Raw genomic sequence first — 21,127 nt, 5'->3', positions numbered from 1 at the left:
CCTTTCAAATTTTAATCAAACCTATTTAACAAACTACCCAAAAAAATTCTCGCAAAAGTCCAAACGCATTCATTCCTCTCAGCTTCATTCCTCAGCTCCAAAATTAATCCGAATTATCATGAAACAAGCACGCGCGATCGAATAACCGCGACACGTCGTATATAACAATCCAGTAAACGAAGAACCACAAGGATTTAGCCGCGAAATCGAAATTGCATTTCCATCGGACGACTTAACGAGCCCCGAAGTCGAACAGCTTTATCCTTCGTTGGAGAAGAATGGATCGAGTTCCCCGGGAACTTAATTGTGCTTTACTTTGTCGAGAAAGCTCGACAGCAATTCGGTTCTCGATGAGAGGTTGGGTTCCGTGGGACATCGGGTATAAATCATTCGAGCGTTACTTGGTCGATACCATCGAACGATTCTTCTAATCGAACGATTTTTCTGTGCACGCGGGAAATTTTAATGTTCGGGAGGGTTTATTGTGGTTGTTGGGGAGGAACGATTGATATTGTTGTCATTGACATTTATAGTCAGATATTTTATATTTAAATACTTATATTCAGACATTTATTTTCAGACATGGATATATTTAGATTTATTTAGTAATTATTTATATTCAAATATTTATTATATTGGACATGTATATATTTAGATTTAATTAGTAATTATTTATATTCAGATATTTATTATATTGGGCATGTACATTTTTATATTTATTTAGACATTTATAATCAGACATCTACGTTCAGACAATGTATATTTATATTTATTTAGATATTTATATTCAGATATTTATTATATTGGACATGTACATTTTTATATTTATTTAGACATTTGTACTCAGACATCTACATTGAGACAATGTATATTTATATTTATTTAGATATTTATATTCAGACATTTATTATATAGGACATGTATACAATTTATATTCATTTAGACATTTGTACTCAGACATCTACATTCAGACAGTGTATATTTATATTTATTTAGATATTTATATTCAGACATTTATTATATAGGACATGTATACAATTTATATTCATTTAGACATTTATACTCAGACATTTATATTCAGACAGTGTATATTTATTTTTATTTAGACATTTCTATTCAGACATTTATTATATAGGACATCTATATATTTAAATTTACTCAAACATTTATGCTCAGACATCTACAATCAGACAGTATATATTTATATTTATTTAGACACTTCTATTCAGACATTTATTATATAGGACATCTATATATTTAAATTCACTCAAACATTTATACTCAGACATCTACAATCAGAGAGTATATATTTATATTTATTTAGACATTTCTATTCAGACATTTATTATATAGGACATCTATATATTTATAATCATTGAGACATTTATACTCAGACGTCTATATTCAATCATGTATATATTTATATTTATTTAGACACATACTCAGACATCTACATATAGCTATCCACACTGAAACATCTACATATGGATGTTCATAGTCTTCATAATGAAGTATCACTTCAATCATTATCATCAAGGATCATTTATTTTAACGTTATATCAATAACTGACTGTGAACGACCCAACTGCAAAAATTCTGAGAGTTTAACCTAACTATTCGGAATAAAACGCTTAAAATCAGCATTCGTTACAATAAAACTGTCAAGAAAAAAGTGTCATAATTTCCCTCATCTCCTAAAAATTCTTTATCGCCCGTCATAAATGTTTTCGCAGATCCGCGAAACGCCTCTAATTTCGCAAGTTTCACGACAGTGAAACGGCTGTCTCGTGCTCGCAAACCGCCTCGAATTTTAATTACCGCGAACTATACCGCGTCTGACGGTTTCGTCTCGCGTAATACGTGTGCACCCTCCTGCGCGAAGCGTGCTGTTAAAAAAAGGGAACAGAAAAGGGCGGCCTGGACAAAGGGATCCGCAGCGGGGGCTGTTATATCGAAACTCCCGCCAAGAAAACGGGTGTCACCGAAATTTATTTAGCAAGCTGACGGGAGGAACAATATCGTCTCGGAAGGGAGGCGTGTATACATTGGAGATTGGGGAATTGAACGCGATACGTGAAAAATTCGGGAAGTTATAAATATTTGAAGGATATTGAAGGATGTTAAGAATATTTGAATATGTGGGGTCTTGATAATAGTGAGGTAATTAATTTTGAAAGGGATTGTGAGGTTTAACTAGATATTTTGTGATAACTTTGTACAGGAATTAATACAATTTAATTATTATTTGTGACACGTTTTGAATGAAGGACTTTTAATGTGAAATTTAATACTAGGTTTATGGACATTTCTTTTATATACTTATATGTATAAGAAATATATATATATATTTTATAAGATGCGGACGTAGACGCATACACGCGCATGCGCACCTATATACATACACGCGTGCGCAAGCGCACTGAGCATATGCAAGCGCGCATGCGCACTGAGACATATGCAAGCACGCATGTGCACTGAGACATATGTAAGCGCGCATGCACACGCATATATTATATAATATAATACAAACAATATGTATATGTATGTTATGATAATTAATACACTTTGAATATATTAATATTCAATCATTTTAATTTTCTCACCGTAGGTTTTCAATAGCATCTCCAACGCAATAAACAGCAAACAATTCACGCAGCATGTGTTCACAAAAAATAATTGTAACAACAAATGCTACATTAAACATCTCTTCAAAATTCTATCTAAGATAAATATTCACAATTTCTTATTGTATTCCATAAATATATAAGAGTAGAAGTAACGAAGCGTTTAAGAAGAGTTCAAAAATGATCTCCACGATAAGAAGAGGTCGTAGATCACGCGTGACACACGGTATTCATGGCGCAGTCTATGACGACAGTCTTTAAAACGCGCATTACGCGGCCCATGGATCCGGGCAGATTTTATTGCACCGCATAAATCTATTCTCATCCACGCGTGCTTCGACTATAAATCATTCGAGCGTCTGAGAGCGCGGGTCCAAGAAATTTCGGTGTACGTTGACCGACGAAAAAACAAAATGAAACAAAAATTGATTTACGTGAAAAATGCTCGGCTGACACGGGTTTCCGAATCCAGATAACCGTACGAATAAAGCGAGGACGAGAAAAACACGCGTGTTAACGTTATCGCCGACAGTGGGAGACATTTATGTCACGGGAGAAAAGGCTTGAAGAAAGCTGGGACGATGATTTATGACATTTATTTCGCTGGTGAATCGATAAGACATTGGACAGATTTCATTAACGATTAGCGGTAAAATTGACGCTTCTGAAAGTTATTTTAGATTGCAAAATTCTGGGGTATTTATATTGAAATGTTGACTTTTGTGGAGTTAAGGAATTATGGACACTCAATTTTTATTTAATTGTACGTTTAGCTATTTTTCTATTTTATGTTGTATTTCAAATTATGTATGTTGTACGATGATAAATGCATAAAATTTACAGTAGTCATTTCACAGTAGCAACTACTGAGAATATTTTAATTATTCTGCCAGAAGGTTTATATTGTACAAGAATACAAAAATATGTACAAGAAATTTGTATATATTGTACAAGAATATTATTGGAACTATCACATTGCAACATATGGTTATTACAAGATATTAGACAGACAAATAAAGAGAAAATTATTGCAACTATCACATTACAACATATGGTTATTACAAGATATTAGACAGACAAATAAAGAGAAAATTATTGCAACTATCACATTACAACATATGGTTATTACAAGATATTAGACAGACAAATAAAGAGAAAATTATTGCAACTATCACATTACAACACATGATTATTACAACAAATTAGACAGACAAATGAAGAGAAAATTTGCCTACATATTCTGTAAAGATTTATAGCAACAGGGAAATGGTCTCGTCGCAGAATCGTTCACCGGCGAATTGATTTTTTTGTACCGAGGGTGTAGAAATGAAAAATTGTCATTTAGAAACATGGAGTGAGATTAAAAGCGAAATGAGGTAGAAATTATTCTTTGGAGCGAGGTTATCGTCGGAGTGGATCGAACGCGCGTCGCAATGCACGAAAGTGCATCGGGTGCATGCGAAAGCTTGGACCAACCGGTTCTAGATCGAGGCACGAAAATTCGCGATAAATCTCGTCGGCTGACTGCCGGAACATACACGTGGAACAGTCATTTCCGGGGAATTTGTGGACGAGGGAATCGATCGATTCCTGTCACATTCGACGCTTTTCTTGTTATCGACGCGAAACAAAGATCGAGGTAATACGTATACTCTTATGGACAATTAATCGCCGTTTAATCTATTGTGGGAGCACGAGAAATTTCTGAAAAAATTTCAAAAAGAATTTCTCTGGAAAATTGTGATCGAGTACGATCGTTCTTTTTACTTTAAGAAATCGTTTACAGTTATTTATCGAAAATAACCTAAAGAGATTATAGAACTCTACGAAAATGGATCAGTAAAAAGCACATAAAAATATACTCACCGAAATCAAAGGGAAACAGGCAACAGCGAAATTCTGTAAATAAAGAATAAACTTGATCAGAGAATTATTCAAACTATTTAGAGTAGATGAACGGATTTGGGGTCAATGATTTCACAGGCAGCGATAAAGTATTTCTAACTAATAGAATTCCGATAGCTTTGTCTTTCGACAAACACGCAGTTAACGCGGAAACAAATCGGATGAGGACGGTACTGATCGAACGAAACGCGATGGAAAATGCATCCATTTGATACCACTACTACCAACTGGTTTTGTATGTATACACTTTTGTACTGTTTCTACGTTTCGAGTTTTATTGTGTTGCTTCTATTCTATTTTTTATTGAACTTGGTTTTCATGGGTGATCGATAGAGAAAAAATATTTGTATTCTTTATTTTAGAGGACCATGTGATGGAGTACTATGTTCTATGATAAATACTATAGCAGCTATAATAATTTATTTTATTTATTATTGAACTTGGTCTTCATCGGTGATCGATAGAGGAAAAATATTTGTATTCTTTATTTTAGAGGTACATGTGACGGAGTACTATGTTCTATGATAAACACTATAGCAGCTATGTAACATAATTTATTTTATTTATTATTAAACTTGATCTTCATAGGTGATCGATAGAGGAAAAATATTTATGTGCTTTATTTTAGAGGTCCATGTAACGTAGTACTACATTCTATGATAAATACTATAGCAGCTATGTAACATAATTTATTTTATTTTTTATTGAACTTGATCTTCAGCTATGATTACTAGTAGAAAAATATTTATGTGCTTTATTTTAGAGGTCCATGTAACGTAGTACTACATTCTATGACAAATACTATATCAACTATATAAAATAATTTATTTTATCTTTGATTGACCTTAGTCTTCATCTATGGTCACTTGTATAAGAACGTTTCTATGCATTTTTGTAAGATGTCCACATAATGTACTAACAAGTTCTATACTTAACAATATAGCATCTATATGAAATAATTTATTTTAATTTCGTTGAACTAGCTCTTCATCGATGATCGCCAATAAAAATATATTTGCATGTATTTTTTCTTAGGATGTCCATACAATGTAATACTACGTTCAATATTCCATGTTATAACATCTATATAGATCTTCCATTGTATTTTTTATAGAATCCAGTTCTCGAGGATCATTAAAAAAAATATTAAGATACATCTTCTTTTAATATTTATATAACGTAATGCATTACAAGTTCCATGCTGCAGCATCAATAGAATAAATTTATATAAGATAGCAAGATAAAAATAAATAACTTCACGATGAAAGATCAGAAATTTTCTTCAAAAAGAAACAACCTCGTAGAACGTTTACGAAGTAATAAATTTTAATCAAATTAAATAGTTTCAGAAAGAAGATACATTTTCAGTGCAGAGACGTCGCTGGCGATTTAATATTGGCTACGGCATCGAATCGACGACAGATGTCGAGGACAGTAAAAAAGGAAGAGTAGAAAAGGGATATTACTTAAAAATTACGTTTCTCGGATGAAACAGCTCGTATCAGGGACGGGATCCTTCTCATAAAGGCCCCTCGAAGGGCTTCTTCTCTAATCCCCATCGGAAACTTATAAAACGCTGAACTGGCACGTTTCACGCGGCCAATTTATTATCCCCTTCCTTCGCGTTTCTTCGGCTATCTTATACCTTTCCCTCTTCTTTTTTTATCAATTGTTCTCGTGGTTTCTCCTGTTAACCCTTTCTTCCCTACGATCAGATTGCGGTTCGGATACGTTCAAATTTGCATGCGTTCTTGACAGCGAGGCGTTCATCACACTTTCATTCGTCGACGAGGATTTTAATTACTTACGCTCTTAAATGAGACCATTGTACAATATACAAAATGTACATGATTCATAATTAATATCTTACTTTTACAGAAACTTACAGTGTATCAATTACATGAATGATGAATGTGGATCAATAAATTCTACCTATCTTCTCTAGAAAAAATATGCGATGGCTATTTGAAGATTTAGTGGATGTGAAGATTTAAGATTTAAGAATTTTAAAAATTTTGTAAAACGAATATATGCAACTTAGCGGTCTAACAAAGAAAGTTAATGAATCCTCAATGCGAACATCGTTGCAGTACTTAAATTAACCCCTTCCCGTGCTATTTATTTATCAGATGCGTCAGTCAAGACTAGCTATTATAAAACAGACAAAGAAAATTATGTTCTGAGTATTTTATATTCAGACATCCTTGATAATGCAACTTATAGTTGGACCTAAATTTCAAGTTGAAGAGTATTCAAAATTTGATTGATTGATTATTGTTGTGGGCGTCGACTACTATGGTCATTAGCCCGTTCAAAATTTGAGCAAGGTTGTCACATTTGAGCTGTAAGTGCGTCACGAGCGAGACTCGTCAAAGTACAAAAAGGAGTTAACATTCATCAAGTTTCTACAAAATCCTTTAATTCCCTCGACCGAAATTCGGTGAAAAAAGTTTTCCGATCTCGAACTCACCGCCAAGATGGCGTATCGTCCGATTTTTCGACAGCCGCGTAAACGATCCGTTCACGTTGTCCCGACATTCCGCGGAAAGATTCATGGAAGTTCGCGTATCTCGAAAGTTTTAATGCCTGTTCTTTCTTTCGAGACACTCTCTTTTTTGTTGCTGTTGCGAGACAAGAGGTTGAGATGCTTGCTCGAACAGAGAGCGGATCGTATCTTTCCCGACTTTTCCGGGGCAAGCCGCGAATATCCAGTGAACTTCCGACAGCGCAGAAACTCATTTTCCGCATCGATGGCCGCCGAAATTGTCGCGATTTGCCTGCTGGAAAACGGCCCGTAAAAATCTATGGCCGGGCTATTTTCTCTGCGTTCGACAAACCTCCCTCGTTTTTTGTCCACCCGAAAAATGTTTTAGGATCCCTCGTTGCTCTTTCGAATCTTCCGCACCGTTTCTGTACGCGTTTCTTCCGCCCGATTCCGGGAAAATGGATGCTCCACGATTTTCTACGGCCACGTTTATCGGGATCGAGAAAATTATTTTGCTGGAGAGACTTCTTTTTAGAAGTATGCGACAGGTACGAAGTTTCGCGAACTTATTGATACTTGATACACTTTTGGAGGGTTGCCTGAGGATATAAATGTGTTTAAGTACTCTTAAGGACTCTTGGAGGTTTTGGACTTCTGGTGTTGGACTTTTTCTTCTGTTTAAGCGACTTGTTTCGTGCTTGAGGTTTGTGAATAAGAAATGCGGATGAAGTGGGAAGTTATTTTATTGGATAATATGTTTGACTGGGGTTTAAGATTAAAACTATCAAACCGGTCAAATGATGACTCCACATGTTTCTTATTACAAGGTTTTCTTATTATACAGATTTTGTTAAAGTACATTCTTTGAAATCAGCATGGAGTTTCATCAAGATGAAGAATAAATGTGTGTGCTAATTTATGTTTCGTCGTTTGTATATTTATTCTTTCACTTCATTTTTAATTTCAAAGTAAGTACACATTATATGCCGATAGGTCTAGTGTGCACTAATTTATATTTTGTCGTTTGTTTATTTATCTTTTAATTTTATTTTTAATTTCAAATTAAGTACACATTATATGCTGGTAGGTTTAGTGTGCACTAGTTTATGTTTTGTCGTTTGTTTATTTATTCTTTAACTTCATTTTTAATTTCAAAGTAAGTGTACATTATATGTCGGTAGATTAAGTAGTTGTGTCATAAAAAATTGCTATTCTATGAATTCATAATACAATCGTCAAATCTATAAATTCACAATAAGTTTAAATCTGTAAATTCGTAACAAGTTTCTACATAAATGAAATAAACGTTTCCCGCACCTGTAATTATTCAAGTACACAGTAAGCCCATAAGTTACGCGACAAATTTGTTTTAAATTATACTTCGATCGCAAACAAAACAAGAATTAATTCATTCATCTCCCAATCGAGCAAAAATTTAATTAAAGCGTATTATTTGAAAAGGCATTCGACGAGCGCGCAAACACGTCGAGATAAATCGTTAAAATCACGCGGTTACGACCGCGAATTCGTTATTAAATTCGTTTTCTAACCGCTCGCGAAATATTTATAAAGTTCAATATTAAATGAAGCGCGCTGCAACGTAGCCGATGTTTAACCTTCGGTGAATCGAATTCTTGTGGAAAATTTTTCTATTACTTTGACGAATTGCAATGTCGATACTTCGGGAATGTTATCGTAGAAACAATTTCTTTATGAAACAAGTTCTTACGAGTCAAGAGCTGGGTCAAGAGTTGCGAGTCAAGTTACTGAGTTGTGTGAAATACGCAAGAGTACGAAATACTTTCAAGAGTAAAAAGTATGTAATTATTGTAGACGGTTGGCTCTTTTGCTGATAATTATACTTAGACTATAGGACTTAAGAGGTATGATAATTTTATTAGCGTGTAACGGATTATTCTGACCCTGGGACCGTCTTCAACTGATTTCCTTTTTAGAGAACTTTGGTACAAGTCAAGTATCTCTGTAAGTCAAGTATGACACGCAAAAATTCGGCTACCTATTAGCAAGACTAGTAGCACCAGTTACTAACATAGAGTGTAGATGAGTACACATGTCTTTAGTGGTAGGAACTATTGACTCGAGCTGTCATACACAATTGAGTCAAAGAACAAGGATGGCCCACATAGAAACAGACAGGGATAGAAATATAGAGAGGCGAAGCAGATACAGACAGAGACAAGGACAGAGACAGACAGAGACAGAGAGAGGCAGACAGAGAGAGGCAGACACAGAGATAGACAGAGACAGAGAGAAGCAGATACAGAGATAGATAGAGACAGAGAAAGGCAGATACAGAGATAGACCGAGATAGTGGACGGTCACCTCGAACTTCAAAACATTACATTTGAACGTTGCATTTAGTGTTGAAGGTAGAGGTAGGTGGAGCGACCGAGTGTCCTTTACTCTGGCTCCACCCCCTACGCGCCAACTTGCAGGTCGTCTACAGTATGTCTACTCTCCCTTCACTCTGGCTCCGCCTCCCACGCGCCAGCTTACAGGTCACCCACAGTACATCCACACTCGTAATATTCACGAACTCCAAATCCTAATTAAACAATATGCTATAAACCACCAGTTATCCGTAATGTCTCCAATATTTTTCCCTACAAGAACTTTCCCCACAACCAATACAATGTTTTAATAAAAGTATCAATCGAAAATTCATCGACGAAATCGCGTTAGATCGTACAAATCCTGCGACCCGATTCGCTAACGAATCAGACTCCATCCAAAGGCCTGATCAACCGGAAAAACTTGATTAATGAGCGTGCTTTGTCGCGGATAAAAAAAGGTAAAAATTGTTCGCGTTCGATTTTGTCGAACTTCACCCGATAGGACTCCTCGATAATCGCATTACGCACAATTACGACGAGACTTCGATTCAACGGAAATTCGTTCCAGAGGACAAATGAAGCGCTTTATTTATTGCCGGTGAAGAATGCCGCGCAATGAAATTCGATTCGAGTTGAATGAGTCGATACTGCAATTAATCGAATTCGTCAAAATCTAACGCGTAATGAATTTCAGTTTTGGGAGACCTACTGTCGCCATTATATTTTTTCTCGGGATTCATTATAATTTTTTACGGGATAAATGTTTCTGATCGATGTAGTTTTTGATTAAGTTAAGTTTTAGTTTTCGAGCTTGAGGAATCATGCTGAATTTATGAGAGTGGAGAGTTGGTGACGTATGAGACTTCACCTGTCGGAATACTGGATTTTATTTCACTTAGCTACCACTTAGGTACTAGAGGAGCTATTTCAGGAGAGTTTGAGACTGGGAATTTTTAGACGCTTTCTAAATGTAAAGGTACATTGAATTGAAACGGTGAGGTGAGGCACTATAGTGACGCTAAGTAATCTACAAAGCCACTATAGTGGTCCATTCATTCTTGAATTGAAAGGGTGAGCGAGTGAGCCACTATAGTGGCGCTAAATAATCTACAAACCCACTATACTGGTCCATTCGTTCTACTTCAAATCTGACATATTATATACTACATATAAAATACAGAAAATAGTGATCTATTAATGATACTAACTACAATGAAAATCTCAAAAGCCACTAAACTGTAGCACCTAAGTTTTCCAAGTTCCGAGAATGACGAGCATAAAACAATCAAACAACATCGCAGATTTACCTTGAATCTCACCGTAGATTTCAAAGTACACACGGCAGCTCGTTCCGTTCAAAAAGCAAACAAGCTGGCAGGTAAATAAATTTTGCCGTTACGTGGTTGTTTTAGACGTTGATAAATCTCGAACAAAAATCACAATGTCCGCACGGGACTCGATTTAACGAGGCGTTTCGAAGAAACCAGCGCGGAGAAATTCAATTAAAATTACTACCTCCGGTTCTACTTTTATAAGCGTGTCAACGTAACATTCATGCTTCTCGAGAAACAAACAAGGCTTGTTTTTTCTGCGCGAGTCGTCGAGGAAACGGTGAAAATTAAACGACGCGTGGTTCAATTTGCAGCCGATAATTTCAGCTCCGCCGACAGCGCCGGTTTTTAGCGTTTCCCGCGGTGAGTTTGGAGAAAAAACCATCCTCTTCGTTCCGCTGCGAGAAATTCCACTTGAAAATTGCGCGCGAAAAACGAGACCCAGCCTTTTACGGAAACCGGAACGAAAAAGAAGCTGTTATAGAAATGGCTGGGAAAAGGCGAAAACACGGAGGAGAATGGAAACGGTGTTAAATGTCGGAACGAATTTTTTGAAGGTGGAAAAAGAATATTGGAAGCTTGACTGACGCTTTTAACTTGCCCTGAACTTTCTTATATTGTTAAGTAGACATATTTCAATTACTGTGCTTTCTTTCTGATTTCAAACTTTGGAACTTTGAAATACAGTTCTCTCAGTTTTTTTAATTTAGGAACATTTATAAACTGTTTAGCTACAATAGATAAAATAATTATTAAAGCTAATATCAAGTTCCGCAATGTCTGATTTGCAAGATTTTTTGTTTGTACAAAAGTCAGAATCTCCCTTTTTACATCTGTCAATCCTCAATTAGATAATTTGCAAAAACAATCAATTCTGAAATATAAAAATTTCCAATTTGAAAACATCGAATGAAAATGTCCGTAGCCAGCGGCGAGATATCGAGGCAAGGTTGATCGATCGTTACCGAAAGAATCTGAATTTCATAAATACAAATGGAGTAACAGAGATAAAGACCCGAAGGAGGAACGAAAGAATTACCGGAAGGGTCGTGGCAGGATAGAATGCGGAATTTAGAACACGATATCGTGCGGACAAATTGCAATCGTTTCTGCTGGCATGATGAATCCGAGGAGAAAATGGAGGAACAAGAATTGAAATATGAAGCCGGGATCGAGGAAGCAACACAGCTACGAGCTGAGAAAAATTGAAAAATAGGGAACCGCCATGATTAATGAACAACTACCTGTATATCGGGGAACTACAACGAGAAGAAAAGCATCGATTGTTACGAGTAAATAAGGGAGTAATTAAACATCTGGAAAAATGATCGGAAGAACAATGGAACACGCGATACGTCCGCTGAAAAATTGAATTACTTCGACGCTGTGTGTTGTGGTTAATGGAAAATGAATATAAATGTAAATGCGAATATAAACGCATGTATAAACGCAAATATAAATTCGTAAATACAAAAATAGATATGAATACATGTATGTAGATACACGTGTATATTTATGTGTACACATATAAATATAGGTACACATGTGCATTTATATACACATATATAAATATAGGTACACATGTGCATTTATATATACACATATGAACACAGGTACACATGTACATTTATATATACACATATAAATATAGGTACACATGTACATTTATATATACACATGTAAATATAGGTACACATATACATTTACATATTCACATATGAACATAGGTACACATGTACATTCATACATACACATATGAATACAGGTACATATGTACATTTACATACACACATATAAATATAGTTACACACGTATATTTATACATACACATATAAATATACGTACACATGTACATTTACATATGCACATATGAACATAGGTACACATGCACATTCATATATGCACATATGAACACAGGTACATATGTACATTTACATATACACATATAAACATAGGTACACATGTGCATTTATACTATACAAACATATAAATATAAAAATACATGTACATCTATATACATATAAATACACATACACATGTACATACGTGAACACAGATGCACATATGCATAGATACACATATACAGATGTGACAAACGTAAAAATGTAAAACACATGTACACATGTATGTATACATTATAAAAACATATAACATACATGTACTGCACATTACACATATGTATATTAAATACACATATGCAGATCAGAAATTCGAACACCTATAAAAAGTACCATAATAAAACACTCCTACATTTATTTTGTAAAAATTCAATAAGGAGAATACTGCTTGTATAAGCACTATCTGTTCAACAGCACAAACTGACAAAACATGAAGTACAAAATAAAATTGAAGTTAAAAATAAAATTGAAGTTGAAAATAAAATTGAATTAATCAAGAGGCAGTGTAAAGAAAAATGTAAGGAATGCGGAGATTTCGAAAAGGGAAGGGATCGAAGGAAAAAGTGTGGAAAAAGGAGGATTGTAAAAGGGGGCGGAAATATAAGGGTGGGTAAGCGGAAAAGTCACGTAGGCCGCTTTGGTCCGAGGATGATGACGGGGTGGGTCAGAGGCTGCTGTTGCTGCTCTTGCAGTCGTCGAGACATCGAATTATCGCAAAGTTCCCGACAGGGGTGGAATACGAATGAGTCCTTTTGCGATCGTTGCCCGATGCGAGAATATCGGAAGTCCAGCCAGCAAAACGCTCCGGCATCGGAGCCGCATTCTCCTCCCGGCAACTTTTTAATGGAGTCCGGTCCGCCGAAGAATGTCCACCGTGCGATAGATCGTTCCTTTTTTCGCCGTACGACCCCTCCGTGGATTATCGAACCGCGTCACAGGAATAACACACGATATTTTCCGGATACTTTGCCTCTCTCGAGCGTGTCCGCCGCGATAAATCCTGTCGCGCTCGCGAATCTGTTGCGGAATAAACGCTACCCCAATCTGCATTTCATGAAAAACGTTTTTCCTTTCCGTCCGCGATTCTTTGCACGACTTTTAGATTTATCCTCTGAAATTATCTACGAGCCCATTTTTAACCTGTACTCTAAATTCACCTGTGCGGACGTCTGCAATTTTTCGTTCACGCAAATTCAATAAACCCTTCTTTATAAAGTGTTGAACTTTTTGAAATCTTTCCGATACTTGCAAACTTCAAGAAATATCTCAAAACAGAAATAAGGGAGAGACGTCCTTGGTCGCTAATTTTCCCCAGGGAAGTTGTGTTTGCTCTTCTACGGGTTAAACTCACGAACTCGCATAAGACACATACGTTTCCATGTATTAAGGATACACGAACACGTGTATTTCAAGTTCGCGTAAACCGAGTCTCTACTCCAGGCATATTCTCTTGTACAACTCTTTAAGGACCTCAGGACCTTACTTCGCTCTCAGACATTCCCTCTTCGATTCGCTTCCTTTTCTCCACGGACGAGAATAATTGCCACCCCCTCTCTCGCGTGACGTTTCTTCATTTTTCCTTCCGTGGCCCGAAGAAAAGATTCGACGAATGTATTCTGCTCTTTCGTGGAAATATACTGCGCTCGCGACACCTGCGGCTTCTTTTTAGTGTTAAATGGGGATATTCGTTTGTAGGTACAGGGTGAAGTGGTCGTTTTCATGTCATTTATTATTTGTTAGATCATTCATTATTCTATTTTTTTTATTTTTTAATCATTCTATTTTTTGTACATAGTGTGTGTGGGAACTTTTTTATTGTCCAGACAAACAAGTATTATTATAAATCACAAGTATCATTAAATAATAGAAATAATATTAAATGATAAACATTTAACCCCAAAAAATACCAAATTGGTTAAATGACGTTCCATAAGATTTTTATTATTAGATACATTTCTTGTTAAAGTACATTTCTTGAAATTAGAATTGATTTTCATAAAGATAAAGAATAAATGTGTATACTAATTTATGTTTTGTCGTTTGTTTATTTATTTTTTAATTTCATTTTTAATTTCAAATTAAGTACAAATTATATACCTGTAAATTTAGTGTGCACTAATTTATGTTTTGTCGTTTGTTTATTTATTTTTTAATTTCATTTTTAATTTCAAATTAAGTACACATTATATGCCGGTAGATTTAGTGTGCACTAATTTATGTTTTGTCGTTTGTTTATTTATTTTTTAATTTCATTTTTAATTTCAAATTAAGTATACATTATATACCTGTAAGTTTAGTGTGCAGCAATTTATGTTTTGTCGTTTATTTATTTATTTTTTAATTTCATTTTTAATTTCAAATTAAGTGCACATTATATGCCAGTATGTTTAGTGTGCACCAATTTATGTTTTGTCGTTTGTTTATTTATTTTTTAACTTCATTTTTAATTTCAAATTAAGTATACATTATATACTGGTAGGTTTAGTGTGCACTAATTTATGTTTTGTCGTTTATTTATTTATTTTTTAATTTCATTTTTAATTTCATAACAAGTAATATTTGTGGAAGCGAATTTCTCCTGAATTTTTGAGATTTCATAAAAGTAGCAACAACAAATCTACCGTAAGAAAAAAGTCAAAACAGAAATTGCAAAACTGAAACTAACGCAAGAGAAGATAAGAAGAGAGAGGAAGACAGAAGCGAGAGCCGAGGCGGAAGCAGGAAAAAGGGAGGGGAAACTAAAAGAGGAAGTTGAGCGTAGGACGGTCGATTGGATTAATTTATCGTGTGGAAATGTTATCCGGATCTTTTTCCTCGGACAAGCCAGATGCCGTCTCTAACCGTTCCGTTGCTCTGGCTGTTACAGTGTACATAGCCAGAAGGAACGATTCGAATCACGCTCGGAAAGATGGCATACGACGCGATTCGATTTATTCGGTAACTGCCGCGTTCAAATGGTGTCTTCAGAATCTACTCTTAAGTACTTTGATAGTTAAGCTGTTACATTTATGGGTACTTTGTTACATTTTATGCAGATGGTAAAATAATACAGGTTATTTTGGTATACCTTGGAATTGAATTAGGGGAGCACTATACAGTATTTTAAGTTTTACAGTATTTCAATACTTTACAGTGTTTTAAGTTTTACAGTATTTCAATACTTTACAGTGTTTTAAGTTTTACGGTATTTCAATATTTTACAGTGTTTTAAGTTTTACGGTATTTCAATACTTTACAGTGTTTTAAGTTTTACAGTATTTCAATACTTTACAGTATTTTAAGTTTTACAGTATTTCAATACTTTATAGTATTTTAAGTTTTACAGCATTTCAATACTTTACAGTATTTTAAGTTTTAAGGTATTTCAATACTATACAGTATTTTAAGTTTTACAGTATTTCAATACTTTACAGTTTTTTAAGTTTTACAGTATTTCAATACTATACAGAATTTTGTTTTACAGAATTTCATTACTTTACAGTATTTTACAGTTTTCAAAATTAAAGACCTGTGCAAATGACATAATTAATTACCCACATAATACTACACTGTACATAACATTATTAACATATTAGCACCTTGAATTTCCACCCTTTGCTTTGGTCACAGCTTGTATCCTTTCTGGCATGCTCAGTATACATTGCTTAGTGTACATAACTAGATTGGATCTTAATTATACTGCAGGCAACACAATGCTATACATAAACTTTCTTAAGGTTAAGGAAAATGGTGATGTGAAGAAACAAGATGGTACTTGAGCTAATTTAGCAAGCTTTTTAACGTAGAAACTTATTGATCTTCAAATCTGTCACTGACATAATGGAAGATTATTTCTGACGCCATATTTGAGAAGCTTGATCAACCCCTTATACAATAATGTTATAGTACATAGACTTTCTTAAGGTTAAAACAAATGATAATGTGGTGAAACAAGGTGGTACTTGAACTAATGTAGCAAGCTTTTTAATGCAGAAACTTATTAATCTTCAAATCTGTCATTGACATAATGGAAGATTATTTCTGACGCCATATTTGAGAAGCTTGATCAACCCCTTATACAATAATGCTATAGTACATAGACTTTCTTAAGGTTAAAACAAATGATAATGTGGTGAAACAAGGTGGTACTTGAACTAATGTAGCAAGCTTTTTAATGCAGAAACTTATTAATCTTCAAATCTGTCACTGACATAATGCAAGATTATTTCTAACGCCATATTTGAGAAGCTCAATTAAACTCTTATACAATAATGTTATAGTACATAGACTATAAGACTATAGACTTCTTAAGGTTAAAACAAATGATGATGTGGTGAAACAAGGTGGTACTTGAACTAATGTAGCAAGCTTTTTAATGCAGAAACTTATTAATCTTCAAATCTGTCACTGACATAATGGAAGATTATTTCTGACGCCATATTTGAGAAGCTTGATCAACCCCTTATACAATAATGCTATAGTACATAGACTTTCTTAAGGTTAAAACAAATGATAATGTGGTGAAACAAGGTGGTACTTGAACTAATGTAGCAAGCTTTTTAATGCAGAAACTTAATAATCTCCAAATCTGTCACTGACATAATGCAAGATTATTTCTAACGCCATATTTGAGAAGCTCAATTAAACTCTTATACAATAATGTTATAGTACATAGACTATAAGACTATAGACTTCTTAAGGTTAAAACAAATGATGATGTGATGAAACAAGGTGGTACTTGAACTAATGTAGCAAGCTTTTTAATGCAGAAACTTAATAATCTCCAAATCTGTCATTGACATAATGCAAGATTATTTCTAACGCCATATTTGAGAAGTTTGATCAACCCCTTATACAATAATGTTATAGTGCATAAACTTTCTTAAGGTTAAGACAAATGATGATGTGGTGAAACAAGGTACTTGGCCTAATTTTAGCCTAAACGCTATATTAAAGAAATTTGATAAACTCCTTAGCCTAAAACTTTTTGGCAGGTGCGTCAGTCAGAACTGTCTAATTATAACTGCATATAAGGTTCACAAAGAATGTTCAAATGTTAGATACATTTTAGGTTCAGTGATCTTTAATTATACAAACTGCAATTGATCATACTCAAAGCTTGATCTCTATGCAAATACAATTTAGTTTTGTCATACTTCATCTGTAATATGCGTCACGAGTCTGACTGTCTATTGTAGGCTAAGGGGTTAAGGTCCTCTAAAAAATTTACGAGATTATTTTTAAACGTGTCAGTACAAATTGTACATTCCAGTAGCGACGTCAACGTGAAGGAATTCCATAAAGCCATTCTTGTCAATTCCGAAATAAAGAATCGGTCGATTATCGACGTAATCCGTGCTAAAATCGTGACAAGGCCACTCTTCCAATTTCGATTCTCAGGTAGTTTCAGAGATTCGCCTTTGCGAATTCAACTAGCGTTCAGGTCACTCCTGGCCCTCGTTCCACCGACGGTCAACCTATCGTCCCACTCGAAGAATGACGTTTCACGAAATGGAGGGAAGAGGAACTCGTGTTATCGTAATCCGCTTTCCGAACGTATCGCCGTGTTCGTCGCCGGCATAAAGTAATCATTTCTCCGGTTTCCAGTCACGTCAGATCGAGAGGTCGACAAAAAGCGACCCGAGTCCACCACCGAAATATCCATTAGGCTAATTCAGAAAATCACCGGCTAGATTAATCGTACGTTCCTGGTACGGAAATTTCGGAGCATATGGCCGGGAAATGTTTTTGTGACTCACGACATTACTGCAAAGCTTACGAATACATTAGAAAGTAATCGCTACTCTTTTATCGCTCTAGGGTTATTAATGTTGATGGGGCGGGACAAAACATCTTTTACGTTTCCTGTGCTTTCCAAAATGGATGACGCTGCGCTTAAAATGTAGTTGAAAAAACAGGATGTTCTTTTGTCGAGTGACGCGCCATATTTTTTGTGGATTTTATAAATAATTTAGATAAATAGATTGCTTGAATATATATATACTTTCATTTATTTTCTGTTTATCATAAGTGAAGAATTTTTCACGTACTCTGCACTGTGGTAATGTTTTTAAGAACCTCTTTATGTACATGTATTTTGTAAATTAAAAAGCTGGTAGGTAAAGGAAATTCAGAAGTGTGAAGGATTAAACAATAAACTATTTTTGTATATAAAAGAGCTGGTAGGTAAAAGAAATTCAGAAGTGTGAATGGTTAAGCAATAAACTATTTTTGTATATAAAAGAGCAGGTAGGTAAAAGAAATTCAAGAGTGTAAATGGTTAAGCAATAAACTATTTTTATAAATTAAACAGCTGGTAGGTAAAAGAAATTCAGAAGTGTAAATGGTTAAGCAATAAACTATTTTTGTATATAAAAGAGCAGGTAGGTAAAAGAAATTCAAGAGTGTGAATGGCTAAGCAATAAACTATTTCTGTATATAAAAGAGCAGGTAGGTAAAAGAAATTCAGAAATGTGAATGGCTAAACAATAAACTATTTTTATAAATTAAACAGCAGGTACGTAAAAGAAATTCAAGAGTGTGAATGGTTAAGCAATAAACTATTTCTGTAAATTAAACAGCAGGTACGTAAAAGAAATTCAGAAGTGTGAATGGTTAAGCAATAAACTATTTTTGTATATAAAAGAGCAGGTAGGTAAAAGAAATTCAAGAGTGTGAATGGTTAAGCAATAAACTATTTCTGTATATAAAAGAGCAGATAGGTAAAAGAAATTCAGAAATGTGAAGGCTTAAGCAATAAACTATTTTTGTAAATTAAACAGCAGGTACGTAAAAGAAATTCAGAAGTGTAAATGGTTAAGCAATAAACTATTTTTGTATATAAAAGAGCAGGTAGGTAAAAGAAATTCAGAAGCGTGAATGGTTAAGCAATAAACTATTTCTGTAAATTAAACAGCAGGTAAAAGAAATTCAGGAGTGTGAAGTATTAAACAATTTTACACGTCCATACACAAGTTAAACAGTCCAACACGAAGATACCAGTATAAACCGATAACGAAACAGAAAAAGAGAAACGCGAGTGTTATTCCATATTTCGAAAAAATAAAAAGCAGAAAAACTGTTTCGGTCGGCGATCCGAAATTGACACCGTTTGGTGGCAATAAAATTCTGGCTCCACCATAAACGGTAGCGTTTATTGATCCGCAGAACAGCATACAGATCCAGAATTTTTTCCCGCGATTCGATGAATATTCCACGAACTGCGTGAAACTTATGTGCGATAGAACGTGAGAAGAAAAATTGCCGGCGAGAACGTTATTACGTGTAATAACGTCATATACGAGTAGAACATGGAGAGAAAATTAGGAATATCCGTCTCTTTCGAGGGAGGAAAAGGAATTTTTCGATGCATGAATTCGTTCGAGATCTCCCCTATATCAAAGGATCCTTCCTTATCGGAGACACGTTCCTTCGAGAATTTAACGATCGCTGATACCGGGATCAAATCTGCCTCAATTTTATAGATAAAGATTAACCTATCTCTCTGGGGTACTGAATTGCTTCTTGTATCTCGTATTTTCAATTTAAGTGCTTAGGTTAAATTTTGTTGATGGGAATTTTATTTTAAATAAATATGTTGGATTGGTTTGGTAGTGTTTCATTATTTTTAGTTGATGTACTTTATTGTACACAGAGTGAGGGTACTGGAATTAGCTGCTGTTGTTAATAGAAAAAAATGCATGAGGTAAAAATTATTTGGTATCGAGGGAGCTTCTGATGTTACCTTTGGATACCAAATAACTTTGGACTGATGCATTTTTTACAGTAAGTAATAGTAGTCAAGTTATTCAGGTGGTTAACCCACTGCCATACTATGACGGGTCTGACTCACATGTGACGCACTTGCGAGTCTAAATGTGAGAAATCTTATTCGAATTTCCAATATTCTTCAATCTGAGGTTTTAGTCGAATTATTGTTTGTATATTCAAGGATCATTAAATATAAAATCGTCATAACACTTTCACTTCCTTCATTTGTTTCCATAGTGTAACAGTGAGGACTTAGTGCTAACTGACGCATGTGACATATAAATCATACAGCAAAGTGCCTCATCCTGTTTAATATTATTATGTTTGCCTTACAACAGTACGTAATATTTACTATTACAACTAAACACTGAATAATAGAATCCAATTAAAATCCACTTAGAATCCAATTAAAACTAAAACCAATACAAGCTTAAATCTCGATACCAAAACAGCAAAAAAGTTAGCTCCAATCCACATTCGTATTTTAAGAAAAAGGCAGTTCGTATTTTAAAGAAAATCCAACGGTATCGAACCGGATTCATTATTCCGGCGATTTGAAGGCGTCCAGTAAACAAGCAGGGATAAATTTGTCCCGTAGGAAACACCTACGGGATAAGGGCGCGGACTCGAGCATCGAGATCGGCTTCGAGAATGGATTTACGGTGCCAGGAGGAGAGGTCCTTCGAGCGGACGCAAGGATTGCTCGGTCGTGTGACGAAGAACGGTTCGGGGCTTGATTCTAGTCCTGGATTACCTACAGACTCCAGGATCCTTTAGTCAG

General features: G+C 34.9%; 1 protein-coding gene across 4 annotated transcripts in view; it reads right to left on the bottom strand.

Annotated features, from left to right (window-relative positions):
* PH4alphaEFB (prolyl 4-hydroxylase subunit alpha-1) overlaps positions 1-21,127 on the bottom strand; it is a 386,407-nt gene that overhangs the window by 138,417 nt on the left and 226,863 nt on the right. For 3 of the 4 annotated variants that reach the window (XM_076542175.1, XM_076542183.1, XM_076542185.1), the window contains one exon: positions 4,491-4,523. The exons of the other annotated variant lie outside the window; for it this stretch is intronic. In XM_076542175.1, the coding sequence (XP_076398290.1) occupies positions 4,491-4,523 (33 nt within the window). The remainder of the gene's footprint in view (positions 1-4,490; positions 4,524-21,127) is intronic. 4 annotated transcript variants of the gene reach the window in all.

Source organism: Megachile rotundata, chromosome 1 (assembly GCF_050947335.1).
Source record: "Megachile rotundata isolate GNS110a chromosome 1, iyMegRotu1, whole genome shotgun sequence".
Classification (NCBI taxonomy): Eukaryota; Metazoa; Arthropoda; class Insecta; order Hymenoptera; family Megachilidae; genus Megachile; species Megachile rotundata.
Note: the sequence above shows the minus strand (reverse complement) of the source record. Positions and strands in the feature narration are given on the sequence as shown.